The sequence below is a fragment of the Pleurodeles waltl genome, chromosome 6 (genome assembly GCF_031143425.1).
Source record: "Pleurodeles waltl isolate 20211129_DDA chromosome 6, aPleWal1.hap1.20221129, whole genome shotgun sequence".
Lineage (NCBI taxonomy): Eukaryota > Metazoa > Chordata > Amphibia > Caudata > Salamandridae > Pleurodeles > Pleurodeles waltl.
The window spans coordinates 367,115,658-367,139,767 of record NC_090445.1 but is presented as its reverse complement, the minus strand read 5'-3'; the positions used below and the strand labels follow the sequence as shown (position 1 = coordinate 367,139,767).

General features: G+C 50.3%; 1 protein-coding gene across 1 annotated transcript in view; it reads right to left on the bottom strand.

The window, feature by feature from the left end:
- The window catches only part of SUPT16H (SPT16 homolog, facilitates chromatin remodeling subunit), a 263,510-nt gene that overhangs the window by 81,297 nt on the left and 158,103 nt on the right, over positions 1 to 24,110 (bottom strand). The window contains exon 18 of the mRNA XM_069238275.1: positions 6,388 to 6,506. Coding sequence (XP_069094376.1) covers positions 6,388 to 6,506 — 119 coding nt within the window. The remainder of the gene's footprint in view (positions 1 to 6,387; positions 6,507 to 24,110) is intronic.

The following is a 24,110-nucleotide window of genomic DNA, read 5'->3' as shown; positions in this document are numbered from 1 at the left end:
AACAGCCAGTCACATTGGGCCCACTTTCGGTGGTCAGAGAAACTGAGTGAGATCCAGGCAACCACAGTAAGGAATGAGAGAATCAAATGAGGAGCTTTCCTTTCAACACCAAATTCAAGCCAGTACAACTTCTCTTTATTAAGATCATTAAAGAAAATTCTAAAATGGGTCCCTTATGATAACCAAAGAAACAGTGCATCACTGATCACCTCCAGATTGGATTATGCAATTGTGCTATATGTGGGACTGCCCATTGTTCTGATCCTAAAGTTACAGATGTCTGTAAAGAAATGGCTCCCTGTTGCAGTTACCCCCCACTTTTTGCCTGATACTGATGCTGACTTGACTGAGAAGTGTGCTGGGACCCTGCTAACCAGGCCCCAGCACCAGTGTTCTTTCACCTAAAATGTACCATTGTTTCCACAATTGGCACACCCTGGCATCCAGGTAAGTCCCTTGTAACTGGTACCCCTGGTACCAAGGGCCCTGATGCCAGGGAAGGTCTCTAAGGGCTGCAGCATGTCTTATGCCACCCTGGGGACCCCTCACTCAGCACAGACACACTGCTTGCCAGCTTGTGTGTGCTAGTGGGGAGAAAATGACTAAGTCGACATGGCACTCCCCTCAGGGTGCCATGCCAACCTCACACTGCCTGTGGCATAGGTAAGTCACCCCTCTAGCAGGCCTTACAGCCCTAAGGCAGGGTGCACTATACCACAGGTGAGGGCATAGGTGCATGAGCACTATGGCCCTACAGTGTCTAAGCAAAACCTTAGACATTGTAAGTGCAGGGTAGCCATAAGACTATATGGTCTGGGAGTCTGTCAAAAACGAACTCCACAGCTCCATAATGGCTACACTGAATACTGGGAAGTTTAGTATCAAACTTCTCAGAATAATAAATCCACACTGATGCCAGTGTTGGATTTATTAAAAAATGCACACAGAGGGCATCATAGAGATGCCCCCTGTATTTTACCCAATTGTTCAGTGCAGGACTGTAAAGAAATGGCTCCCTGTTGCAGTTACCCCCCACTTTTTGCCTGATACTGATGCTGACTTGACTGAGAAGTGTGCTGGGACCCTGCTAACCAGGCCCCAGCACCAGTGTTCCTTCACCTAAAATGTACCATTGTATCCACAATTGGCACACCCTGGCATTCAGATAAGTCCCTTGTAACTGGTACTTCTAGTACCAAGGGCCCTGATGCCAAGAAACGTCTCTAAGGGCTGCAGCATGTCTTATGCCACCCTAGAGACCCCTCACTCAGCACACACACACTGCTTACAAGCCTGTGTGTGCTAGTGAGAACAAAATGAGTAAGTCGACATGGCACTCCCCTCAGGGTGCCATGCCAGCCTCTCACTGCCTATGCAGTATAGGTAAGACACCCCTCTAGCAGGCCTTACAGCCCTAAGGCAGGGTGCACTATACCATAGGTGAGGGTACCAGTGCATGAGCACTGTGCCCCTACAGTGTCTAAACAAAACCTTAGACATTGTAAGTGCAGGGTAGCCATAAGAGTATATGGTCTGGGAATCTGTTTTACACGAACTCCACAGCACCATAATGGCTACACTGAAAACTGGGAAGTTTGGTATCAAACTTCTCAGCACAATAAATGCACACTGATGCCAGTGTACATTTTATTGTAAAATACACCACAGAGGGCACCTTAGAGGTGCCCCCTGAAACTTAACCAACTATCTGTGTAGGCTGACTGGTTCCAGCAGCCTGCCACACTAGAGACATGTTGCTGGCCCCATGGGGAGAGTGCCTTTGTCACTCTGAGGCCAGTAACAAAGCCTGCACTGGGTGGAGATGCTAACACCTCCCCCAGGCAGGAGCTGTGACACCTGGCGGTGAGCCTCAAAGGCTCACCCCTTTGTCACAGCCCAGCAGGGCACTCCAGCTTAGTGGAGTTGCCCGCCCCCTCCGGCCACGGCCCCCACTTTTGGCGGCAAGGCTGGAGGGAACAAAGAAAGCAACAAGGAGGAGTCACTGGCCAGTCAGGACAGCCCCTAAGGTGTCCTGAGCTGAAGTGACTAACTTTTAGAAATCCTCCATCTTGCAGATGGAGGATTCCCCCAATAGGGTTAGGATTGTGACCCCCTCCCCTTGGGAGGAGGCACAAAGAGGGTGTACCCACCCTCAGGGCTAGTAGCCATTGGCTACTAACCCCCCAGACCTAAACACGCCCTTAAATTTAGTATTTAAGGGCTACCCTGAACCCTAGAAAATTAGATTCCTGCAACTAAAAGAAGAAGGACTGCCCAGCTGAAAACCCCTGCAGCGGAAGACCAGAAGACGACAACTGCCTTGGCTCCAGAAACTCACCGGCCTGTCTCCTGCCTTCCAAAGATCCTGCTCCAGCGACGCCTTCCAAAGGGACCAGTGACCTCGACATCCTCTGAGGACTGCCCCTGCTTCGAAAAGACAAGAAACTCCCGAGGACAGCGGACCTGCTCCAAGAAAAGCTGCAACTTTGTTCCCAGCAGCTTTAAAGAACCCTGCAAGCTCCCCGCAAGAAGCGTGAGACTTGCAACACTGCACCCGGCGACCCCGACTCGGCTGGTGGAGATCCGACACCTCAGGCGGGACCCCAGGACTACTCTGATACTGTGAGTACCAAAACCTGTCCCCCCTGAGCCCCCACAGCGCCGCCTGCAGAGGGAATCCCGAGGCTTCCCCTGACCGCGACTCTTTGAACCTAAAGTCCCGACGCCTGGGAGAGACCCTGCACCCGCAGCCCCCAGGACCTGAAGGACCGGACTTTCACTGGAGAAGTGACCCCCAGGAGTCCCTCTCCCTTGTCCAAGTGGAGGTTTCCCCGAGGAATCCCCCCCTTGCCTGCCTGCAGCGCTGAAGAGATCCCGAGATCTCTCATAGACTAACATTGCGAACCCGACGCTTGTTTCTACACTGCACCCGGCCGCCCACGCGCCGCTGAGGGTGAAATTTCTGTGTGGACTTGTGTCCCCCCCGGTGCCCTACAAAACCCCCCCTGGTCTGCCCTCCGAAGACGCGGGTACTTACCTGCAAGCAGACCGGAACCGGGGCACCCCCTTCTCTCCATTCTAGCCTATGCGTTTTGGGCACCACTTTGAACTCTGCACCTGACCGGCCCTGGGCTGCTGGTGTGGTGACTTTGGGGTTGCTCTGAACCCCCAACGGTGGGCTACCTTGGACCAAGAACTAAGCCCTGTAAGTGTCTTACTTACCTGGTTAACCTAACAAATACTTACCTCCCCTAGGAACTGTGAAAATTGCACAAAGTGTCCACTTTTAAAACAGCTACTTGTGAATAACTTGAAAAGTATACATGCAATTTTGATGATTTGAAGTTCCTAAAGTACTTACCTGCAATACCTTTCGAATGAGATATTACATGTAGAATTTGAACCTGTGGTTCTTAAAATAAACTAAGAAAAGATATTTTTCTATACAAAAACCTATTGGCTGGATTTGTCTCTGAGTGTGTGTACCTCATTTATTGTCTATGTGTATGTACAACAAATGCTTAACACTACTCCTTGGATAAGCCTACTGCTCGACCACACTACCACAAAATAGAGCATTAGTATTATCTCTTTTTGCCACTATCTTACCTCTAAGGGGAACCCTTGGACTCTGTGCATGCTATTCCTTACGTTGAAATAGCACATACAGAGCCAACTTCCTACAAGGACTGACTGGTCTGCGCCAGCCTGCTGCTGAGAGACTAGTTTCTGACCCCATGCGGTGAGAGCCTTTGTGCTCTCTGAGGACAGAAACAAAGCCTGCTCTGGGTGGAGGTGCTTCACACCTCCCCCTGCAGGAACTGTAACACCTAGCAGTGAGCTTCAAAGGCTCAAGCTTCGTGTTACAATGCCCCAGGGCACTCCAGCTAGTGGAGATGCCCGCCCCCTGGACACAGCCCCCACTTTTGGTGGCAAGTCCAGGAGAGATAATGAGAAAAACAAGGAGGAGTCACTGGCCAGTCAGGACAGCCCCTAAGGTATCCTGAGCTGAAGTGACTGACTTTTAGAAATCCTCCATCTTGCAGATGGAGGATTCCCCCAATAGGGATAGGAATGTGACCCCCCTCCCTTTTGGAGGAGGCACAAAGAGGGTGTACCCACCCTCAGGGCTAGTAGCCATTGGCTACTAACCCCCCAGATCTAAACACGCCCTTAAATTTAGTATTTAAGGGCTCCCCTGAACCTAAGAATTTAGATTCCTGCAACTTACAAGAAGAGGACTGCTGAGCTGAAAACCCCTGCAGAAGAAGAAAGAAGACACCAACTGCTTTGGCCCCAGTCCTACCGGCCTGTCTCCTGCCTTCCAAAGAAACCTGCTCCAGCGACGCTTTCCCAAGGACCAGTGACCTCTGAATCCTCAGAGGACTGCCCTGCTTCAAGAAAGACAAGAAACTCCCGAGGACAGCGGCACTGCTCCAAAAGAACTGCAACTTTGTTACAGAGGAACAGATTTAAAGACCCCTGCAAATCCCCGCAAGAAGCGTGAGACTTGCAACACTGCACCCGGCGACCCCGACTCGACTGGTGGAGAACCAACACCTCAGGGAGGACCCTCCGGCGACTCCAAGACCGTGAGTAACCAAAGTTGTCCCCCCTGAGCCCCCACAGCGACGCCTGCAGAGGGAATCCCGAGGCTCCCCCTGTCCGCGACTGCCTGAACTCCATTTCCCGACGGCTGGAAAAGACTTTGCACCCGCAGCCCCCAGCACCTAAAGAAATGGAACTACTATGCAGGAGTGACCCCCAGGAGGCCCTCTCCCTTGCCCAGGTGGTGGCTACCCCGAGGAGCCCCCCCCTTGCCTGCCTGCAACGCTGAAGAGATCCCTTGATCTCTCATTGAAAACCATTACAAAACCGACGCGTGTTTGCACACTGCACCCGGCCGCCCCCGCGCTGCTGAGGGTGTACTTTTTGTGCTGACCTGTGTCCCCCCCGGTGCCCTACAAAACCCCCCTGGTCTGCCCTCCGAAGACGCGGGTACTTACCTGCTGGCAGACTGGAACCGGGGCACCCCCTTCTCTCCACTGAAGCCTATGCGTTTTGGGCACCTCTTTGACCTCTGCACCTGACCGGCCATGAGCTGCTGGTGTGGTAACTTTGGGGTTGCTCTGAACCCCCAATGGTGGGCTACCTTGGACCAAAAACTGAAACCTGTAAGTGACTTACTTACCTGTTAAAACTAACATTACTTTACCTCCCCCAGGAACTGTGAAAATTGCACTGTGTCCACTTTTAAAACAGCTTATTGTGTTTTATGTGAAAAGTATACATGCTAATGAAATGATTCAAAGTTCCTAAAGTACTTACCTGCAATACCTTTCAAATGAGATATTACATGTAAAATTTGAACCTGTGGTTCTTAAAATAAACTAAGAAAATATATTTTTCTATAACAAAACCTATTGGCTGGATTTGTCTGAGTGTGTGTTCCTCATTTATTGCCTGTGTGTATGTACAACAAATGCTTAACACTACTCCTTTGATAAGCCTACTGCTCGACCACACTACCACAAAATAGAGCATTAGTATTATCTCTTTTTGCCACTATCTTACCTCTAAGGGGAACCCTTGGACTCTGTGCATGCTATTCCTTACTTTGAAATAGCACATACAGAGCCAACTTCCTACAATGTCCATGAACGCCTAGTTAAATTTTAACGTTCTGCATTTGCAGTCCACCTATTTGAAACAAACACATGGCTCTCAGTAGAAAAACGGATTTAGTTTAAGGCACTGATGCAAACACAGAGCAGTTCAAAGAGTAGGCCCTCTTATCTTTAGGCTATGTTTTACACCTACATGCGAACCAGTTCTCTATATTCAGCTGATTAAAGGAGCCAGAGACGGTGGCTTTGGCTTTTTATTCCTGGAAGCCAAAACTCTGGAATGAGCTACACATTCAGCTAAGGAAGTATACTTCTGAATCTATCTTTAAAAAAACAACTGAAAATGTTTGTTTTCCGAAAGGTGTGAGCTGCTCAAGGGTGCTTATTATAGCACAGGGATGCTTCTGGTGAAGCAGCCATGCACTATATTAGATACATTCATGCGTTCATTATTCCCCATTGGTCGAGGTATGGTTCCTGACCCAGTTTAAGGTAAGCTCTTGTGGAGTCCTGCTGTCTGGAAACTACAAGGGAGTGGGGGGATTGGGCAGTGCATCTATTGGTTGGGAAGTCTGCATCATGGAAAGCCTCCTGGAAATGCAGCCTCCAAAAAAGGCAGCCTCAGAGCGGTTTCCCAATCTGGAAACTGAAAACATTTCAAGTAATTATTTGATTGGCTTTTTCTGACACAAGCTATTTTCAACCCTTTCTGCTCTGTCCATCAACTGAAGCTACACCCCAAACACAGGACAAGCACTACCTTGAGGTGGAAGTGAAGTACAATGATCATTTCTCCATCACAGGGCTGGAAAACAGCATGCTTGATGTTGTTGTATAGGATGTCCACCTTGTCGCCTCGCACAGAAGTGAACCGGAAGCCTACAAAGATGAACAAGAAGTATTGAAACAAATTACTCCGGGACACCTTTGAAAGATTTGTACATGGTATCAGATCTTTCACACATTCAAAACTGCATCTACAGAGGGTGATCTAGCGAGGACCATTAAAATTATGTTATTCTGGGGGTACAGATTTTTGGCGTATAATTATGGATTTGCCACTTAATCCACTATCTGCTGTATAATCAGCTGATTTTAACAACAAAAAAATGGTTGCAGCTGTAGGGAAATGTGTGTTTTTGACCACTGACTGTGTTGCATTACTTTGCATCTGGATTAGTTGTTTCTAATCTGCAATTGGTGAACACTAGACAAGTTACTTAACTATAAAAATTGTTCTCCAGTATTGGAAACATTCATAGAGTCACATACTTGAATCATTCCCAGTCATCGAGATGGGAGCCCCCGGTTGTAAGGAAATGTCTCCCGGTTGCAGTTACCCCCCACTTTTTGCCTGATACTGATGCTGACTTGACTGAGAAGTGTGCTGGGACCCTGCTATCCAGGCCCCAGCACCAGTATTCTTTCAGCTAAAATGTACCATTGTTTCCACAATTGGCACACACCTGGCACACAGGTAAGTCCCTTGTAAAAGGTACCAGTGGTACCAAGGGCCCTCTGACCAGGGAAGGTCCCTAAGGGCTGCAGCATATGTTGTGCCACCCTAAGGGACCCCTCACCTAACACATGCACATTGCCATTGCCTTTTTCTCCCCACCAACACACACAATCTGCAAAGTCGACATGGCATCCCCCTCAGGACGCCATGCACACAAAATACTGCCTGTGGTAAGTAACCCCTCTAGCAGGCCTTACAGCCGTAAGGCAGGGTGCACTACACCACAGGTGAGGGCATAGCTGCATGAGCAATATGCCCCTACAGTGTCTAAGTCTATTCTTAGACGTTGTAAGTACAGTTGCAGCCATATTAAGTATATGGTATGGGAGTTTGTCAAAAACGAACTCCACAGCTCCATAATGGCTACACTGAATACTGGGAAGCTTGGTACCAAACTACTCAGAATAATAAACCCACACTGATGCCAGTGTTGGATTTATTAAAAAATGCACACAGAGGGCATCTTAGAGATGCCCCCTGTATTTTACCCAATTGTTCAGTGCAGGACTGACTGGTCTGTGCCAGCCTGATGCGGAGAGACGAGTTTCTGACCCCATGTGGCCTTTGTGCTCTCTGAGGACAGAAACAAAAGCCTGCTCTGGGTGGAGGGGCAGTGAGCCTCAAAGGCTCAGGCTTCGTGTTACAATGCCCCAGGGGACTCCAGCTAGTGGAGATGCCCACCCCCTGGACACAGCCCACACATTTGGGGCAAGTCCAGAGGAGATAATGAGAAAAACAAGGACTCACCCACCAGCCAGGACAGCCCCTAAGGTGTCCTGAGATGACACCTGCCTTTAGAAATCCTCCATCTTTATTTTGGAGGATTCCCCCAATAGGAATAGGGATGTGCCACCCCCTCCCCTCCCCTCAGGGAGGAGGTACAAAGGGTGTAGCCACCCTCAAGGACAGTAGCCATTGGCTACAGCCCTCCCAGACCTAAACACCCCCCTAAATTCAGTATTTGGGGGCACCCAGAACCCAGGAAATCAGATTCCTGCAACCTAAAGAAGAAGAAGGACTGCTGACCTGAAGCCCTGCAGTGAAGACTGAGGCGACAACTGATTTGGCCCCAGCCCCACCGGCCTGTCTCCCTACTTCGAAGAAAACTTCAACAGCGACGCATCCAACAGGGTCCAGTGACCTCTGAAGCCTCAGAGGACTACCCTGCATCTAAAAGGACCAAGAACTCCAGAGGACAGCGGCTCTGCTCCAAAGAAGAAACAACTTTGCAACAAAGAAATAAACTTTAAAGGACAGGACGTTTCCCGCCGGAAGCGTGAGACTTTCCACTCTGCACCAGACACCCCCCGGCTCGACCTGCGAAGAACCAACACTAAAGGGAGGATTTCCCGGCGACTGAGACCCTGTGAGTAGCCAGAGTTGACCCCCCCTGAGCCCCCCACCCCCCAAGGGATACCTGCAGAGGGAATCCAGAGGCGCCCCCTGACCGCGACTGCCTGCTTTCAAGAACCCGACGCCTGGTAAAGACATTGCACCCGCAGCCCCCAGGACCTGAAGGATCCGACCTCCAATTCAGAAGCGACCCCCAGGTGGCCCTCTCCCTTGCCCAGGTGGTGGCTACCCCGAGGAGCCCCCCCCCCCTTGCCTGCATCGCTGAAGAGACCCCTTGGTCTCCCATTGATTCCAATTGAAAACCCGACGTGTGTTTGCACACTGCACCCGGCTGCCCCTGTGCTGCTGAGGGTGTACTTCCTGTGCTAACTTGTGTCCTTCCTGGTGCCCTACAAAACCCCCCTGGTCTGCCCTCCGAAGACGCAGGTACTTACCTGCTGGCAGACTGGAACCGGGGCACCCCCTTCTCCATTGAAGCCTATGCGTTTTGGGCACCACTTTGAACTCTGCACCTGACCGGCCCTGAGCTGCTGGCGTGGTAACTTTGGGGTTGTTCTGAACCCCCAACGGTGGGCTACCTTGGACCCAAACTTGAACCCCGGAGGTGGTTTACTTACCTACAAGAACTAACAATTACTTACTGTAAGGAAATGCCTCCTTGGCATGGTTGCCCCCTGACTTTTTGCCCTTGCTGATGCTATGTTTACAATTGAAAGTGTGCTGAGGCCTGCTAACCAGGCCCCAGCACCAGTGTTCTTTCCCTAACCTGTACTTTTGTATCCACAATTGGCAGACCCTGGCATCCAGATAAGTCCCTTGTAACTGGTACTTCTAGTACCAAGGGCCTTGATGCCAAGGAAGGTCTCTAAGGGCTACAGCATGTCTTATGCCACCCTGGAGACCTCTCACTCAGCACAGACACACTGCTTGCCAGCTTGTGGGTGCTAGTGAGGACAAAATGAGTAAGTCGACATGGCACTCCCCTCAGGGTGCCATGCCAGCCTCTCACTGCCTATGCAGTATAGGTAAGACACCTCTCTAGCAGGCCTTACAGCCCTAAGGCAGGGTGCACTATACCATAGGTGAGGGTACCAGTGCATGAGCACTGTACCCCTACAGTCTCTAAGCAAACCCTTAGACATTGTAAGTGCAGGGTAGCCATAAGAGTATATGGTCTGGGAGTCTGTTTTACACTAACTCCACAGCACCATAATGGCTACACTGAAAACTGGGAAGTTTGGTATCAAACTTCTCAGCACAATAAATGCACACTGATGCCAGTGTACATTTTATTGCAAAATACACCCCAGAGGGCACCTTAGAGGTGCCCCCTGAAACTTAACCGACTATCTGTGTAGGCTGACTAGTTCCAGCAGCCTGCCACACTAGAGACATGTTGCTGGCCCCATGGGGAGAGTGCCTTTGTCACTCTGAGGCCAGTAACAAAGCCTGCACTGGGTGGAGATGCTAACACCTCCCCCAGGCAGGAGCTGTAACACCTGGCGGTGAGCCTCAAAGGCTCACCCCTTTGTCACAGCACCGCAGGACACTCCAGCTAGTGGAGTTGCCCGCCCCCTCCGGCCCCGGCCCCCACTTTTGGCGGCAAGGCCGGAGAAAATAATGAGAATAACAAGGAGGAGTCACTGGCCAGTCAGGACAGCCCCTAAGGTGTCCTGAGCTGAAGTGACTCTAACTTTTAGAAATCCTCCATCTTGCAGATGGAGGATTCCCCCAATAGGGTTAGGATTGTGACCCCCTCCCCTTGGGAGGAGACACAAAGAGGGTGTACCCACCCTCAGGGCTAGTAGCCATTGGCTACTAACCCCCAGACCTAAACACGCCCTTAAATTTAGTATTTAAGGGCTACCCTGAACCCTAGAAAATTAGATTCCTGCAACAACAAGAAGAAGGACTGCCTAGCTGAAAACCCCTGCAGAGGAAGACCAGAAGACAACAACTGCCTTGGCTCCAGAAACTCACCGGCCTGTCTCCTGCCTTCCAAAGAACTCTGCTCCAGCGACGCCTTCCAAAGGGACCAGCGACCTCTGAATCCTCTGAGGACTGCCCTGCTTCGACGACGACAAGAAACTCCCGAGGACAGCGGACCTGCTCCAAAAAGACTGCAACTTTATCCAAAGGAGCAGCTTTAAAGAACCCTGCAATCTCCCCGCAAGAAGCGTGAGACTTGCAACACTGCACCCGGCGACCCCGACTCGGCTGGTGGAGAACCAACACCTCAGGGAGGACCCCCGGACTACTCTACGACTGAGTACCAAAACCTGTCCCCCCTGAGCCCCCACAGCGCCGCCTGCAGAGGGAATCCCGAGGCTTCCCCTGACCGCGACTCTCTGAAACCTAAGTCCCGACGCCTGGAAAAGACCCTGCACCCGCAGTCCCCAGGACCTGAAGGACCGGACTTTCACTGCAGAAGTGACCCCCAGGAGTCCCTCTCCCTTGCCCAAGTGGAGGTTTCCCCGAGGAAGCCCCCCTTGCCTGCCTGCAGCGCTGAAGAGATCCCTTGATCTCTCATTGACTTCCATTGCAAACCCGACGCTTGTTCTAACACTGCACCCGGCCGCCCCCGCGCCGCTGAGGGTGAAATTTCTGTGTGGGCTTGTGTCCCCCCCGGTGCCCTACAAAACCCCCCTGGTCTGCCCTCCGAAGACGCGGGTACTTACCTGCAAGCAGACCGGAACCGGGGCACCCCCTTCTCTCCATTGAAGCCTATGCGTTTTGGGGCACCGCTTTGAACTCTGCACCTGACCGGCCCTGAGCTGCTGGTGTGGTAACTTTGGGGTTGCTCTGAACCCCCAACGGTGGGCTACCTTGGACCAAGAACTGAACCCTGTAAGTGTCTTACTTACCTGGTAAAACTAACAAAAAACTTACCTCCCCCAGGAACTGTGAAAATTGCACTGTGTCCACTTTTGAAATAGCTATTTGTGAATAACTTGAAAAGTATACATGCAATTGAAATGATTCAAAGTTCCTAATGTACTTACCTGCAATACCTTTCAAACAAGATATTACATGTAAAATTTGAACCTGTGGTTCTTAAAATAAACTAAGAAAATATATTTTTCTATAACAAAACCTATTGGCTGGATTTGTCTCTGAGTGTGTGTACCTCATTTATTGTCTATGTGTATGTACAACAAATGCTTAACACTACTCCTTGGATAAGCCTACTGCTCGACCACACTACCACAAAGTGGAGCATTAGTATTATCTATTTTTACCACTATTTTACCTCTAAGGGGAACCCTTGGACTCTGTGCATGCTATTCCTTACTTTGAAATAGCACATACAGAGCCAACTTCCTACACTTGCCTCCCCTAGGAACTGTGAAAATTGCACTAAGTGTGTAGTTTTAAAATAGCTATGTGTTTTATTTGAAAAGTATATATGCTATTGTGATTATTCAAAGTTCCTAAAGTACTTACCTGCAATACCTTTCATTTGAGATATTACATGTAAAATTTGAACCTGTGGTTTTTAAAAATAAACTAAGAAAATATATTTTTCTGTACAAAAACCTATTGGCCTGGAATTGTCTGAGTGTGTGTTCCTCACTTATTGCCTGTGTGTATGTACAACAAATGCTTAACACTACTCCTTTGATAAGCCTACTGCTCGACCACACTACCACAAAATAGAGCATTAGTATTATCTCTTTTTGCCACTATCTTACCTCTAAGGGGAACCCTTGGACTCTGTGCATACTATTCCTTACTTTGAAATAGTGCATACAGAGCCAAATTCCTACAGATAGCTTATGTGCACTGTAGGAAGTTGGCTCTGTATGTGCTATTTCAAAGTAAGGAATAGCATGCACAGAGTCCAAGGGTTCCCCTTAGAGGTAAAATAGTGGTAAAAATAGATAATACTAATGCTCTATTTTGTGGTAGTGTGGTCGAGCAGTAGGCTTATCCAAGGAGTAGTGTTAAGCATTTGTTGTACATACACATAGACAATAAATGAGGTACACACACTCAGAGACAAATCCAGCCAATAGGTTTTGTTATAGAAAAATATCTTTTCTTAGTTTATTTTAAGAACCACAGGTTCAAATTTAACATGTAATATCTTATTTGAAAGGTATTGCAGGTAAGTACATTAGGAACTTTGAATCATTTCAATTGCAGGTATACTTTTCAAGTTATTCACAAATAGCTACTTTAAAAGTGGACACTTAGTGCAATTTTCACAGTTCCTGGGGGAGGTAAGTTTTTGTTAGTTTTACCAGGTAAGTAAGACACTTACAGGGTTCAGTTCTTGGTCCAAGGTAGCCCACCGTTGGGGGTTCAGAGCAACCCCAAAGTTATCACACCAGCAGCTCAGGGCCGGTCAGGTGCAGAGTTCAAAGTGGTGCCCAAAACGCATAGGCTAGAATGGAGAGAAGGGGGTGCCCCGGTTCCGGTCTGCTTGCAGGTAAGTACCCGCGTCTTCGGAGGGCAGACCAGGGGGGTTTTGTAGGGCACCGGGGGGGGGACACAAGCCCACACAGAAATTTCACCCTCAGCAGCGCGGGGGCGGCCGGGTGCAGTTTAGAAACAAGCGTCGGGTTCGCAATGTTAGTCAATGAGAGATCAAGGGATCTCTTTAGCGCTGCAGGCAGGCAAGGGGGGGGCTTCCTCGGGGAAACCTCCACTTGGACAAGGGAGAGGGACTCCTGGGGGTCACTTCTGCAGTGAAAGTCCGGTCCTTCAGGTCCTGGGGGCTGCGGGTGCAGGGTCTTTTCCAGGCGTCGGGACTTAGGTTTCAGAGAGTCGCGGTCAGGGGAAGCCTCGGGATTCCCTCTGCAGGCGGCGCTGTGGGGGCTCAGGGGGGACAGGTTTTGGTACTCACAGTCGTAGAGTAGTCCGGGGGTCCTCCCTGAGGTGTTGGTTCTCCACCAGCCGAGTCGGGGTCGCCGGGTATAGTGTTGCAAGTCTCACGATTCTTGCGGGGAGTTGCAGGGGTCTTTAAAGCTGCTTCTTGAAACAAAGTTGCAGTCTCTTTGGAGCAGGTCCGCTGTCCTCAGGAGTTTCTTGTCGTCGTCGAAGCAGGGCAGTCCTCAGAGGATTCAGAGGTCGCTGGTCCCTTTGGAAGGCGTCGCTGGAGCAGAGTTCTTTGGAAGGCAGGAGACAGGCCGGTGAGTTTCTGGAGCCAAGGCAGTTGTCTTCTGGTCTTCCTCTGCAGGGGTTTTCAGCTAGGCAGTCCTTCTTGTTGTTGCAGGAATCTAATTTTCTAGGGTTCAGGGTAGCCCTTAAATACTAAATTTAAGGGCGTGTTTAGGTCTGGGGGGTTAGTAGCCAATGGCTACTAGCCCTGAGGGTGGGTACACCCTCTTTGTGCCTCCTCCCAAGGGGAGGGGGTCACAATCCTAACCCTATTGGGGGAATCCTCCATCTGCAAGATGGAGGATTTCTAAAAGTTAGAGTCACCTCAGCTCAGGACACCTTAGGGGCTGTCCTGACTGGCCAGTGACTCCTCCTTGTTGCTTTCTTTGTTCCCTCCAGCCTTGCCGCCAAAAGTGGGGGCCGTGGCCGGAGGGGGCGGGCAACTCCACTAAGCTGGAGTGCCCTGCTGGGCTGTGACAAAGGGGTGAGCCTTTGAGGCTCACCGCCAGGTGTTACAGCTCCTGCCTGGGGGAGGTGTTAGCATCTCCACCCAGTGCAGGCTTTGTTACTGGCCTCAGAGTGACAAAGGCACTCTCCCCATGGGGCCAGCAACATGTCTCTAGTGTGGCAGGCTGCTGGAACTAGTCAGCCTACACAGACAGTCGGTTAAGTTTCAGGGGGCACCTCTAAGGTGCCCTCTGGGGTGTATTTTGCAATAAAATGTACACTGGCATCAGTGTGCATTTATTGTGCTGAGAAGTTTGATACCAAACTTCCCAGTTTTCAGTGTAGCCATTATGGTGCTGTGGAGTTCATGTTCGACAGACTCCCAGACCATATACTCTTATGGCTACCCTGCACTTACAATGTCTAAGGTTTTGCTTAGACACTGTAGGGGTACAGTGCTCATGCACTGGTACCCTCACCTATGGTATAGTGCACCCTGCCTTAGGGCTGTAAGGCCTGCTAGAGGGGTGTCTTACCTATACTGCATAGGCAGTGAGAGGCTGGCATGGCACCCTGAGGGGAGTGCCATGTCGACTTACTCGTTTTGTTCTCACTAGCACACACAAGCTGGCAAGCAGTGTGTCTGTGCTGAGTGAGAGGTCTCCAGGGTGGCATAAGACATGCTGCAGCCCTTAGAGACCTTCCTTGGCATCAGGGCCCTTGGTACTAGAAGTACCAGTTACAAGGGACTTATCTGGATGCCAGGGTCTGCCAATTGTGGATACAAAAGTACAGGTTAGGGAAAGAACACTGGTGCTGGGGCCTGGTTAGCAGGCCTCAGCACACTTTCAATTGTAAACATAGCATCAGCAAAGGCAAAAAGTCAGGGGGCAACCATGCCAAGGAGGCATTTCCTTACATGCACAAAAAGTTAAGTAGGCCTGTAAGAAGCTGGCCTTATGTGTGGTGGGTCCCTAAGGCATTTACAGCTTATACCAGGTCCAGGTATCCCCTCTTAGCTAAGTGCAGGCAGAGTCTACAAGCCAGGCTCTCTAGGGGTAGCTGTGAATGAGCTGCCAGAGCTTATCTAGGAGACATGCACAGCTCATGCAAAGCCATTGTAGTCACACAACACTTACACACATGAAAGAAAACACTCAGTTCTACAAAAATAAAGATACTTTATTTTTGGTCACACAATACCACAAAGTACTAGAAGGGTAATCCTCCAATAGGAGGTAAGTAATACACTAATTATATACACTGGTGAACAGCAAAAGGCATGGAAACAGGTTAGAAAACAGTGCAAATGCAGTTAAACAATAGTGACCCTAGGGGGAGCACAAACCAAATACTACAAAAATGGAATGGGAACACAGGACCCCCACTTAAGTGAGCGAAATGTGTAGAGGGGGGCTGGGAGTATTAGAAAACCACAGAGGTAAGGAACAGTATCCCCCCAGTGACCAGGAAATGAGGAGTAAATCACTGGAATTTTCCCAAACCACCCTAAAGGAAGGAAAAGAAGAAAAGAGGACACCCAGACAAGACTGCAAGAAACCATCGGTGGATTCCTATAGAGGAAGACATTTGGAGAGAGGGGACGAAGTCCAAAAGTCACAGTGGAGTCCAGGAGGAGTAGGAGTTAATACCCACCCAGCTGTACTTGCAGAAGTTGGTCAATGGTGATGAAGACAAGATCAGCACTGCAGCCCTGGAGCAGGAGAAGAGTTCCTGGGGGATACAGAAGATGTCCCATGCTGGAAGGTAGCTTGCAGACTGGTGTTGGTGCAGGAATTCCACCAACAAGCCTTGGCAACAGCAACTTCGTGATTAGTGGAAAACTGGTGCTGCCGGGGAACATCAAGGCCCAGGAGGGCCCAAGGGGGGAGTCAGAGGGGACCCTCAGTGACAGAGTCCACAGGAGCAAAGGCAGCAACAACAGGAGTCCCATAGGAAGGTGGGGGCAAGAGTTGCAGAAGAGCGCACACAGCACGACTGGAGAAGGATCCAACGGCCAGGAGAACCACACAGAGGGCTGTGCATCGCTGGAAGGAGTGCTGGGGGCTGGAGCTACACGTAGCCTGAAGATCCCTTAGAGGAGATGCAAACAAGCCTCTGCAGCCTGAAGACGTGCACCTTGAGAGGATGCACAGCCAGGGAAATGTTGCAGAATCTGGAAGGAGCTGAGGAAACAATGTTGCTAGAAGAGTCTTCTGAGTGGAGGCAGATTGTCAGTACCTGGAGGGTCCAGTCGCAGTTTCAGTGGGTAGAAGTGGAGGTTGCAGAGGAGCCCTGCTGGAATCTTGCAAGCCAAACCTGAGGACCCACCCAAGAGAGAGACCCTAAATAGTCCTGAAAGAGGGATAGGTCACAAAGCTAGATGACCACTGTAGGAAGTTGGCTCTGTATGTGCTATTTCAAAGTAAGGAATAGTATGAACAGAGTCCAAGGGTTCCCCTTAGAGGTAAGATCGTGGCAAAAAGAGATAATTCTAATGCTCTATTTTGTGGTAGTGAGGTCGAGCAGTAGGCTTATCAGAGGTTAGTGTTAACATTGTTGTACACACACAGGCAATAAATGAGGTACACACACTCAAAGACTTACTTCAGGCCAATAGGTTTTTATATAGAAAAATATATTTTCTTAGTTTATTTTAAGAACCACAGGTTCAAGATTTACAAGTAATACTTCAACTGAAAGGTATTTCACTCAGGTATTCTAGGAACTTTGAATAATCACAATAGAATGTACAGTTTTGACAAAAATGGCAATAAGCTATTTTAAAAGAGGACACAGTGCAAAAATCAACAGTTCCTGGGGGAGGTGAGTAAAGTTAAGTTCACAGGTGAGTAAAACACTTACAGGGTTCAAAGTTGGGTCCAAGGTAGCCCACCGTTGGGGATTCAAGGCAACCCCAAAGTTACCACACCAGCAGCTCAGGGCCGGTCACATGCAGAGGTCAAAGTGGTGCCCAAAACACACAGGCTTCAACAGAAACAGGGGTGCCCCGGTTCCAGTCTGCCACCAGGTAAGTACACCCGCGTCCTCGGAGGGCAGACCAGGGGGGTTTTGTAGGGCACAGGGGAGGGACGGGGGTGGGGGGACACAATCGGGCACAGAAAGTACACCCTCAGCGGCACAGGGGCGGTCGGGTGCAGAGTGCAAACTAAAGGACGACTGCTGACCTGAAGCCTTGCAGTGAAGACTGAGGCGAGAACTGATTTGGCCCCAGCCCCACCAGCCCGTCAGAAAACTGCAACAGCGACACATCCAACAGGGTCCAGCGACCTCTGAAGCCTCAGAGGACTACCCTGCATCTAAAGGACCAAGAAGCTACTGAGAACAGCGGCCCTGTTCAAGAAACTGCATCTTTCTGCAACAAAGAAGCAACTGTAAAGACCCCACGTTTCCCGCCAGAAGTGTGAGACTTTCCACTCTGCACCCGACGCTCCCGGCTCGACCTGAGGAAAACTAACACTACAGGGAGGACTCCCTGGCGACTGCGAGCCTGTGAATAGCCAGAGTTGACCCCCCCTGAGCCCCCACAGTGAAACCTGCAGAGGAAATCCAGAGGCTCCCCCTGACCTCGACTGCCTGTAACAAGGAACCCGACACCTGGAACCAGCACTGCACCCGCAGCCCCAAGGACCTGAAGATTGCCGGAGGTCACTCTAGCGGTGCAGCAGGGCACAGGGGGGCTCCTCGGGCCAGCCACCACCTGGGCTAGGCAGAGGGTCGCCTGGGGGTCACACCTTGTAAGGAAATGCCTCCTTGGCATGGTTACCCCCTGACTTTTTGCCTTTGCTGATGCTATGTTTTGAATTGAAAGTGTGCTGAGGCCTGCTGTAAAGAAATGGCTCCCTGTTGCAGTTACCCCCCACTTTTTGCCTGATACTGATGCTGACTTGACTGAGAAGAGTGCTGGGACCCTGCTAACCAGGCCCCAGCACCAGTGTTCCTTCACCTAAAATGTACCATTGTATCCACAATTGGCACACCCTGGCATTCAGATAAGTCCCTTGTAACTGGTACTTCTAGTACCAAGGGCCCTGATGCCAAGGAAGGTCTCTAAGGGCTGCAGCATGTCTTATGCCACCCTAGAGACCCCTCACTCAGCACAGACACACTGCTTACAAGCCTGTGTGTGCTAGTGAGAACAAAATGAGTAAGTCGACATGGCACTCCCCTCAGGGTGCCATGCCAGCCTCTCACTGCCTATGCAGTATAGGTAAGACACCCCTCTAGCAGGCCTTACAGCCCTAAGGCAGGGTGCACTATACCATAGGTGAGGGTACCAGTGCATGAGCACTGTGCCCCTACAGTGTCTAAACAAAACCTTAGACATTGTAAGTGCAGGGTAGCTGTAGGAAGTTGGCTCTGTATGTGCTATTTCAAAGTAAGGAATAGCATGCACAGAGTCCAAGGGTTCCCCTTAGGGGTAAAATAGTGGTAAAAAGAGATAATACTAATGCTCTATTTTGTGGTAGTGTGGTCGAGCAGTAGGCTTATCCAAGGAGTAGTGTTAAGCATTTGTTGTACATACACATAGACAATAAATGAGGTACACACACTCAGAGACAAATCCAGCCAATAGGTTTTGTATAGAAAAATATCTTTTCTTAGTTTATTTTAAGAACCACAGGTTCAAATTCTACATGTAATATCTCATTCGAAAGGTATTGCAGGTAAGTACTTTAGGAACTTCAAATCATCAAAATTGCATGTATACTTTTCAAGTTATTCACAAATAGCTGTTTTAAAAGTGGACACTTAGTGCAATTTTCACAGTTCCTAGGGGAGGTAAGTATTTGTTAGGTTAACCAGGTAAGTAAGACACTTACAGGGCTCAGTTCTTGGTCCAAGGTAGCCCACCGTTGGGGGTTCAGAGCAACCCCAAAGTCACCACACCAGCAGCTCAGGGCTGGTCAGGTGCAGAGTTCAAAGTGGTGCCCAAAACACATAGGCTAGAATGGAGAGAAGGGGGTGCCCCGGTTCCGGTCTGCTTGCAGGTAAGTACCCGCGTCTTCGGAGGGCAGACCAGGGGGGTTTTGTAGGGCACCGGGGGGGACACAAGTCCACACAGAAATTTTACCCTCAGCAGCGCGGGGGCGGCCGGGTGCAGTGTAGAAACAAGCGTCGGGTTCGCAATGTTAGTCTATGAGAGATCTCGGGATCTCTTCAGCGCTGCAGACAGGCAAGGGGGGGATTCCTCGGGGAAACCTCCACTTGGGCAAGGGAGAGGGACTCCTGGGGGTCACTTCTCCAGTGAAAGTCCGGTCCTTTAGGTCCTGGGGGCTGCGGGTGCAGGGTCTCTCCCAGGCGTCGGGACTTTAGGTTCAAAGAGTCGCGGTCAGGGGAAGCCTCGGGATTCCCTCTGCAGGCGGCGCTGTGGGGGCTCAGGGGGGACAGGTTTTTGTACTCACAGTCTTAGAGTAGTCCTGGGGTCCCTCCTGAGGTGTTGGATCGCCACCAGCCGAGTCGGGGTCGCCGGGTGCAGTGTTGCAAGTCTCACGCTTCTTGCGGGGAGCTTGCAGGGTTCTTTAAAGCTGCTGGAAACAAAGTTGCAGCTTTTCTTGGAGCAGGTCCGCTGTCCTCGGGAGTTTCTTGTCTTTTCGAAGCAGGGGCAGTCCTCAGAGGATGTCGAGGTCGCTGGTCCCTTCGGAAGGCGTCGCTGGAGCAGGATCTTTGGAAGGCAGGAGACAGGCCGGTGAGTTTCTGGAGCCAAGGCAGTTGTCGTCTTCTGGTCTTCCTCTGCAGGGGTTTTTCAGCTAGGCAGTCCTTCTTCTTGTAGTTGCAGGAATCTAATTTTCTAGGGTTCAGGGTAGCCCTTAAATACTAAATTTAAGGGCGTGTTTAGGTCTGGGGGGTTAGTAGCCAATGGCTACTAGCCCTGAGGGTGGGTACACCCTCTTTGTGCCTCCTCCCAAGGGGAGGGGGTCACAATCCTAACCCTATTGGGGGAATCCTCCATCTGCAAGATGGAGGATTTCTAAAAGTTAGAGTCACTTCAGCTCAGGACACCTTAGGGGCTGTCCTGACTGGCCAGTGACTCCTCCTTGTTTTTCTCATTATTTTCTCCGGCCTTGCCGCCAAAAGTGGGGCCTGGCCGGAGGGGGCGGGCAACTCCACTAGCTGGAGTGTCCTGCTGGGTTGGCACAAAGGAGGTGAGCCTTTGAGGCTCACCGCCAGGTGTGACAATTCCTGCCTGGGGGAGGTGTTAGCATCTCCACCCAGTGCAGGCTTTGTTACTGGCCTCAGAGTGACAAAGGCACTCTCCCCATGGGGCCAGCAACATGTCTCGGTTTGTGGCAGGCTGCTAAAACTAGTCAGCCTACACAGATAGTCGGTTAAGTTTCAGGGGGCACCTCTAAGGTGCCCTCTGGGGTGTATTTTACAATAAAATGTACACTGGCATCAGTGTGCATTTATTGTGCTGAGAAGTTTGATACCAAACTTCCCAGTTTTCAGTGTAGCCATTATGGTGCTGTGGAGTTCGTGTTTGACAAACTCCCAGACCATATACTCTTATGGCTACCCTGCACTTACAATGTCTAAGGTTTTGTTTAGACACTGTAGGGGTACCATGCTCATGCACTGGTACCCTCACCTATGGTATAGTGCACTCTGCCTTAGGGCTGTAAGGCCTGCTAGAGGGGTGTCTTACCTATACTGCATAGGCAGTGAGAGGCTGGCATGGCACCCTGAGGGGAGTGCCATGTCGACTTACTCGTTTTGTCCTCACTAGCACACACAAGCTGGCAAGCAGTGTGTCTGTGCTGAGTGAGAGGTCTCCAGGGTGGCATAAGACATGCTGCAGCCCTTAGAGACCTTCCTTGGCATCCGGGCCCTTGGTACTAGAAGTACCAGTTACAAGGGACTTATCTGGATGCCAGGGTCTGCCAATTGTGGATACAAAAGTACAGGTTAGGGAAAGAACACTGGTGCTGGGGCCTGGTTAGCAGGCCTCAGCACACTTTCAATTGTAAACATAGCATCAGCAAAGGCAAAAAGTCAGGGGGCAACCATGCCAAGGAGGCATTTCCTTGCACAACCCCCCCCCAAACGAAAGAGGATGAGACTAACCTTTCCCAAGAGAGTCTTCATTTTCTAAGTGGAAGAACCTGGAAAGGCCATCTGCATTGGCATGGGCAGTCCCAGGTCTGTGTTCCACTATAAAGTCCATTCCCTGTAGGGAGATGGACCACCTCAACAGTTTAGGATTTTCACCTTTCATTTGCATCAGCCATTTGAGAGGTCTGTGGTCAGTTTGAACTAGGAAGTGAGTCCCAAAGAGGTATGGTCTCAGCTTCTTCAGGGACCAAACCACAGCAAAGGCCTCCCTCTCAATGGCACTCCAACGCTGCTCCCTGGGGAGTAACCTCCTGCTAATGAAAGCAACAGGCTGGTCAAGGCCATCATCATTTGTTTGGGACAAAACTGCCCCTATCCCATGTTCAGAGGCATCAGTCTGCACAATGAACTGCTTAGAATAATCTGGAGCTTTTAGAACTGGTGCTGAGCACATTGCTTGTTTCAGGGTGTCAAAGGCCTGTTGGCATTCCACAGTCCAGTTCACTTTCTTGGGCATTTTCTTGGAGGTGAGTTCAGTGAGGGCTGTCACAATGGATCCATATCCCTTCACAAACCTCCTGTACTACCCAGTCAAGCCAAGGAATGCCCTGACTTGAGTCTGGGTTTTTGGAGCTACCCAGTCCAGAATAGTCTGGATCTTGGGTTGGAGTGGCTGAACTTGGCCTCCACCTACAAGGTGGCCCAAGTAAACCACAGTTCCCTGCCCTATCTGGCATTTGGATGCCTTGATAGAGAGGCCTGCAGATTGCAGAGCCTTCAAAACCTTCTTCAGGTGGACCAGGTGATCCTGCCAGGTGGAGCTAAAGACAGCAATATCATCAAGATAAGCTGTGCTAAAGGACTCCAAGCCAGCAAGGACTTGATTCACCAACCTTTGGAAGGTGGCAGGGGCATTCTTTAAACCGAAGGGCATAACAGTAAACTGATAATGCCCATCAGGTGTGGAGAATGCTGTTTTCTCTTTTGCTCCAGGTGCCATTTTTATTTGCCAGTACCCTGCTGTCAAGTCAAAGGTACTTAAGAATTTGGCAGCACCTAATTTATCTATGAGCTCATCAGCTCTTGGAATTGGATGAGCATCTGTCTTGGTGACAGAATTGAGCCCTCTGTAGTCCACACAAAACCTCATCTCTTTCTTTCCATCTTTGGTGTGAGGTTTGGGGACTAAGACCACTGGGCTAGCCCAGGGGCTGTCAGAGCGCTCAATGACTCCCAATTCCAGCATCTTGTGGACTTCCACCTTGATGCTTTCCTTAACATGGTCAGACTGTCTAAAGATTTTGTTTTTGACAGGCATGCTGTCTCCTGTGTCCACATCATGGGTACACAGGTGTGTCTGACCAGGGGTTAAGGAGAAGAGTTCAGGAAACTGTTGTAGGACTCTCCTACAATCAGCTTGCTGTTGGCCAGAGAGGGTGTCTGAGTAGATCACTCCATCTACTGTGCCATCTTTTGGGTCTGATGACAGAAGATCAGGGAGAGGTTCACTCTCTGCCTCCTGATCCTCATCTGTTACCATCAACAGATTCACATCAGCCCTGTCATGGAAGAGCTTAAGGCGGTTCACATGGATCACCCTCTTGGGGCTCCTGCTTGTGCCCAGGTCCACCAGGTAGGTGACCTGACTCTTCCTTTCTAGCACTGGGTAAGGGCCACTCCATTTGTCCTGGAGTGCCCTGGGAGCCACAGGCTCCAGAACCCAGACTCTCTGCCCTGGTTGGAACTCAACCAGTGCAGCCTTTTGGTCATACCAAAACTTCTGGAGCTGTTGGCTGGCCTCAAGGTTTTTGGTTGCCTTTTCCATGTACTCTGCCATTCTAGAGCGAAGGCCAAGTTGTAAGGAAATGCCTCCTTGGCATGGTTGCCCCCTGACTTTTTGCCTTTGCTGATGCTATGTTTACAATTGAAAGTGTGCTGAGGCCTGCTAACCAGGCCCCAGCACCAGTGTTCTTTCCCTAACCTGTACTTTTGTATCCACAATTGGCAGACCCTGGCATCCAGATAAGTCCCTTGTAACTGGTACTTCTAGTACCAAGGGCCCTGATGCCAAGGAAGGTCTCTAAGGGCTGCAGCATGTCTTATGCCACCCTGGAGACCTCTCACTCAGCACAGACACACTGCTTGCCAGCTTGTGTGTGCTAGTGAGGACAAAACGAGTAAGTCGACATGGCACTCCCCTCAGGGTGCCATGCCAGCCTCTCACTGCCTATGCAGTATAGGTAAGACACCCCTCTAGCAGGCCTTACAGCCCTAAGGCAGGGTGCACTATACCATAGGTGAGGGTACCAGTGCATGAGCATGGTACCCCTACAGTGTCTAAACAAAACCTTAGACATTGTAAGTACAGGGTAGCCATAAGAGTATATGGTCTGGGAGTCTGTCAAACACGAACTCCACAGCACCATAATGGCTACACTGAAAACTGGGAAGTTTGGTATCAAACTTCTCAGCACAATAAATGCACACTGATGCCAGTGTACATTTTATTGTAAAATACACCACAGAGGGCACCTTAGAGGTGCCCCCTGAAACTTAACCGACTATCTGTGTAGGCTGACTAGTTTTAGCAGCCTGCCACAAACCGAGACATGTTGCTGGCCCCATGGGGAGAGTGCCTTTGTCACTCTGAGGCCAGTAACAAAGCCTGCACTGGGTGGAGATGCTAACACCTCTCCCAGGCAGGAATTGTCACACCTGGCGGTGAGCCTCAAAGGCTCACCTCCTTTGTGCCAACCCAGCAGGACACTCCAGCTAGTGGAGTTGCCCGCCCCCTCCGGCCAGGCCCCACTTTTGGCGGCAAGGCCGGAGAAAATAATGAGAATAACAAGGAGGAGTCACTGGCCAGTCAGGACAGCCCCTAAGGTGTCCTGAGCTGAGGTGACCCTAACTTTTAGAAATCCTCCATCTTGCAGGTGGAGGATTCCCCCAATAGGGTTAGGATTGTGACCCCCTCCCCTTGGGAGGAG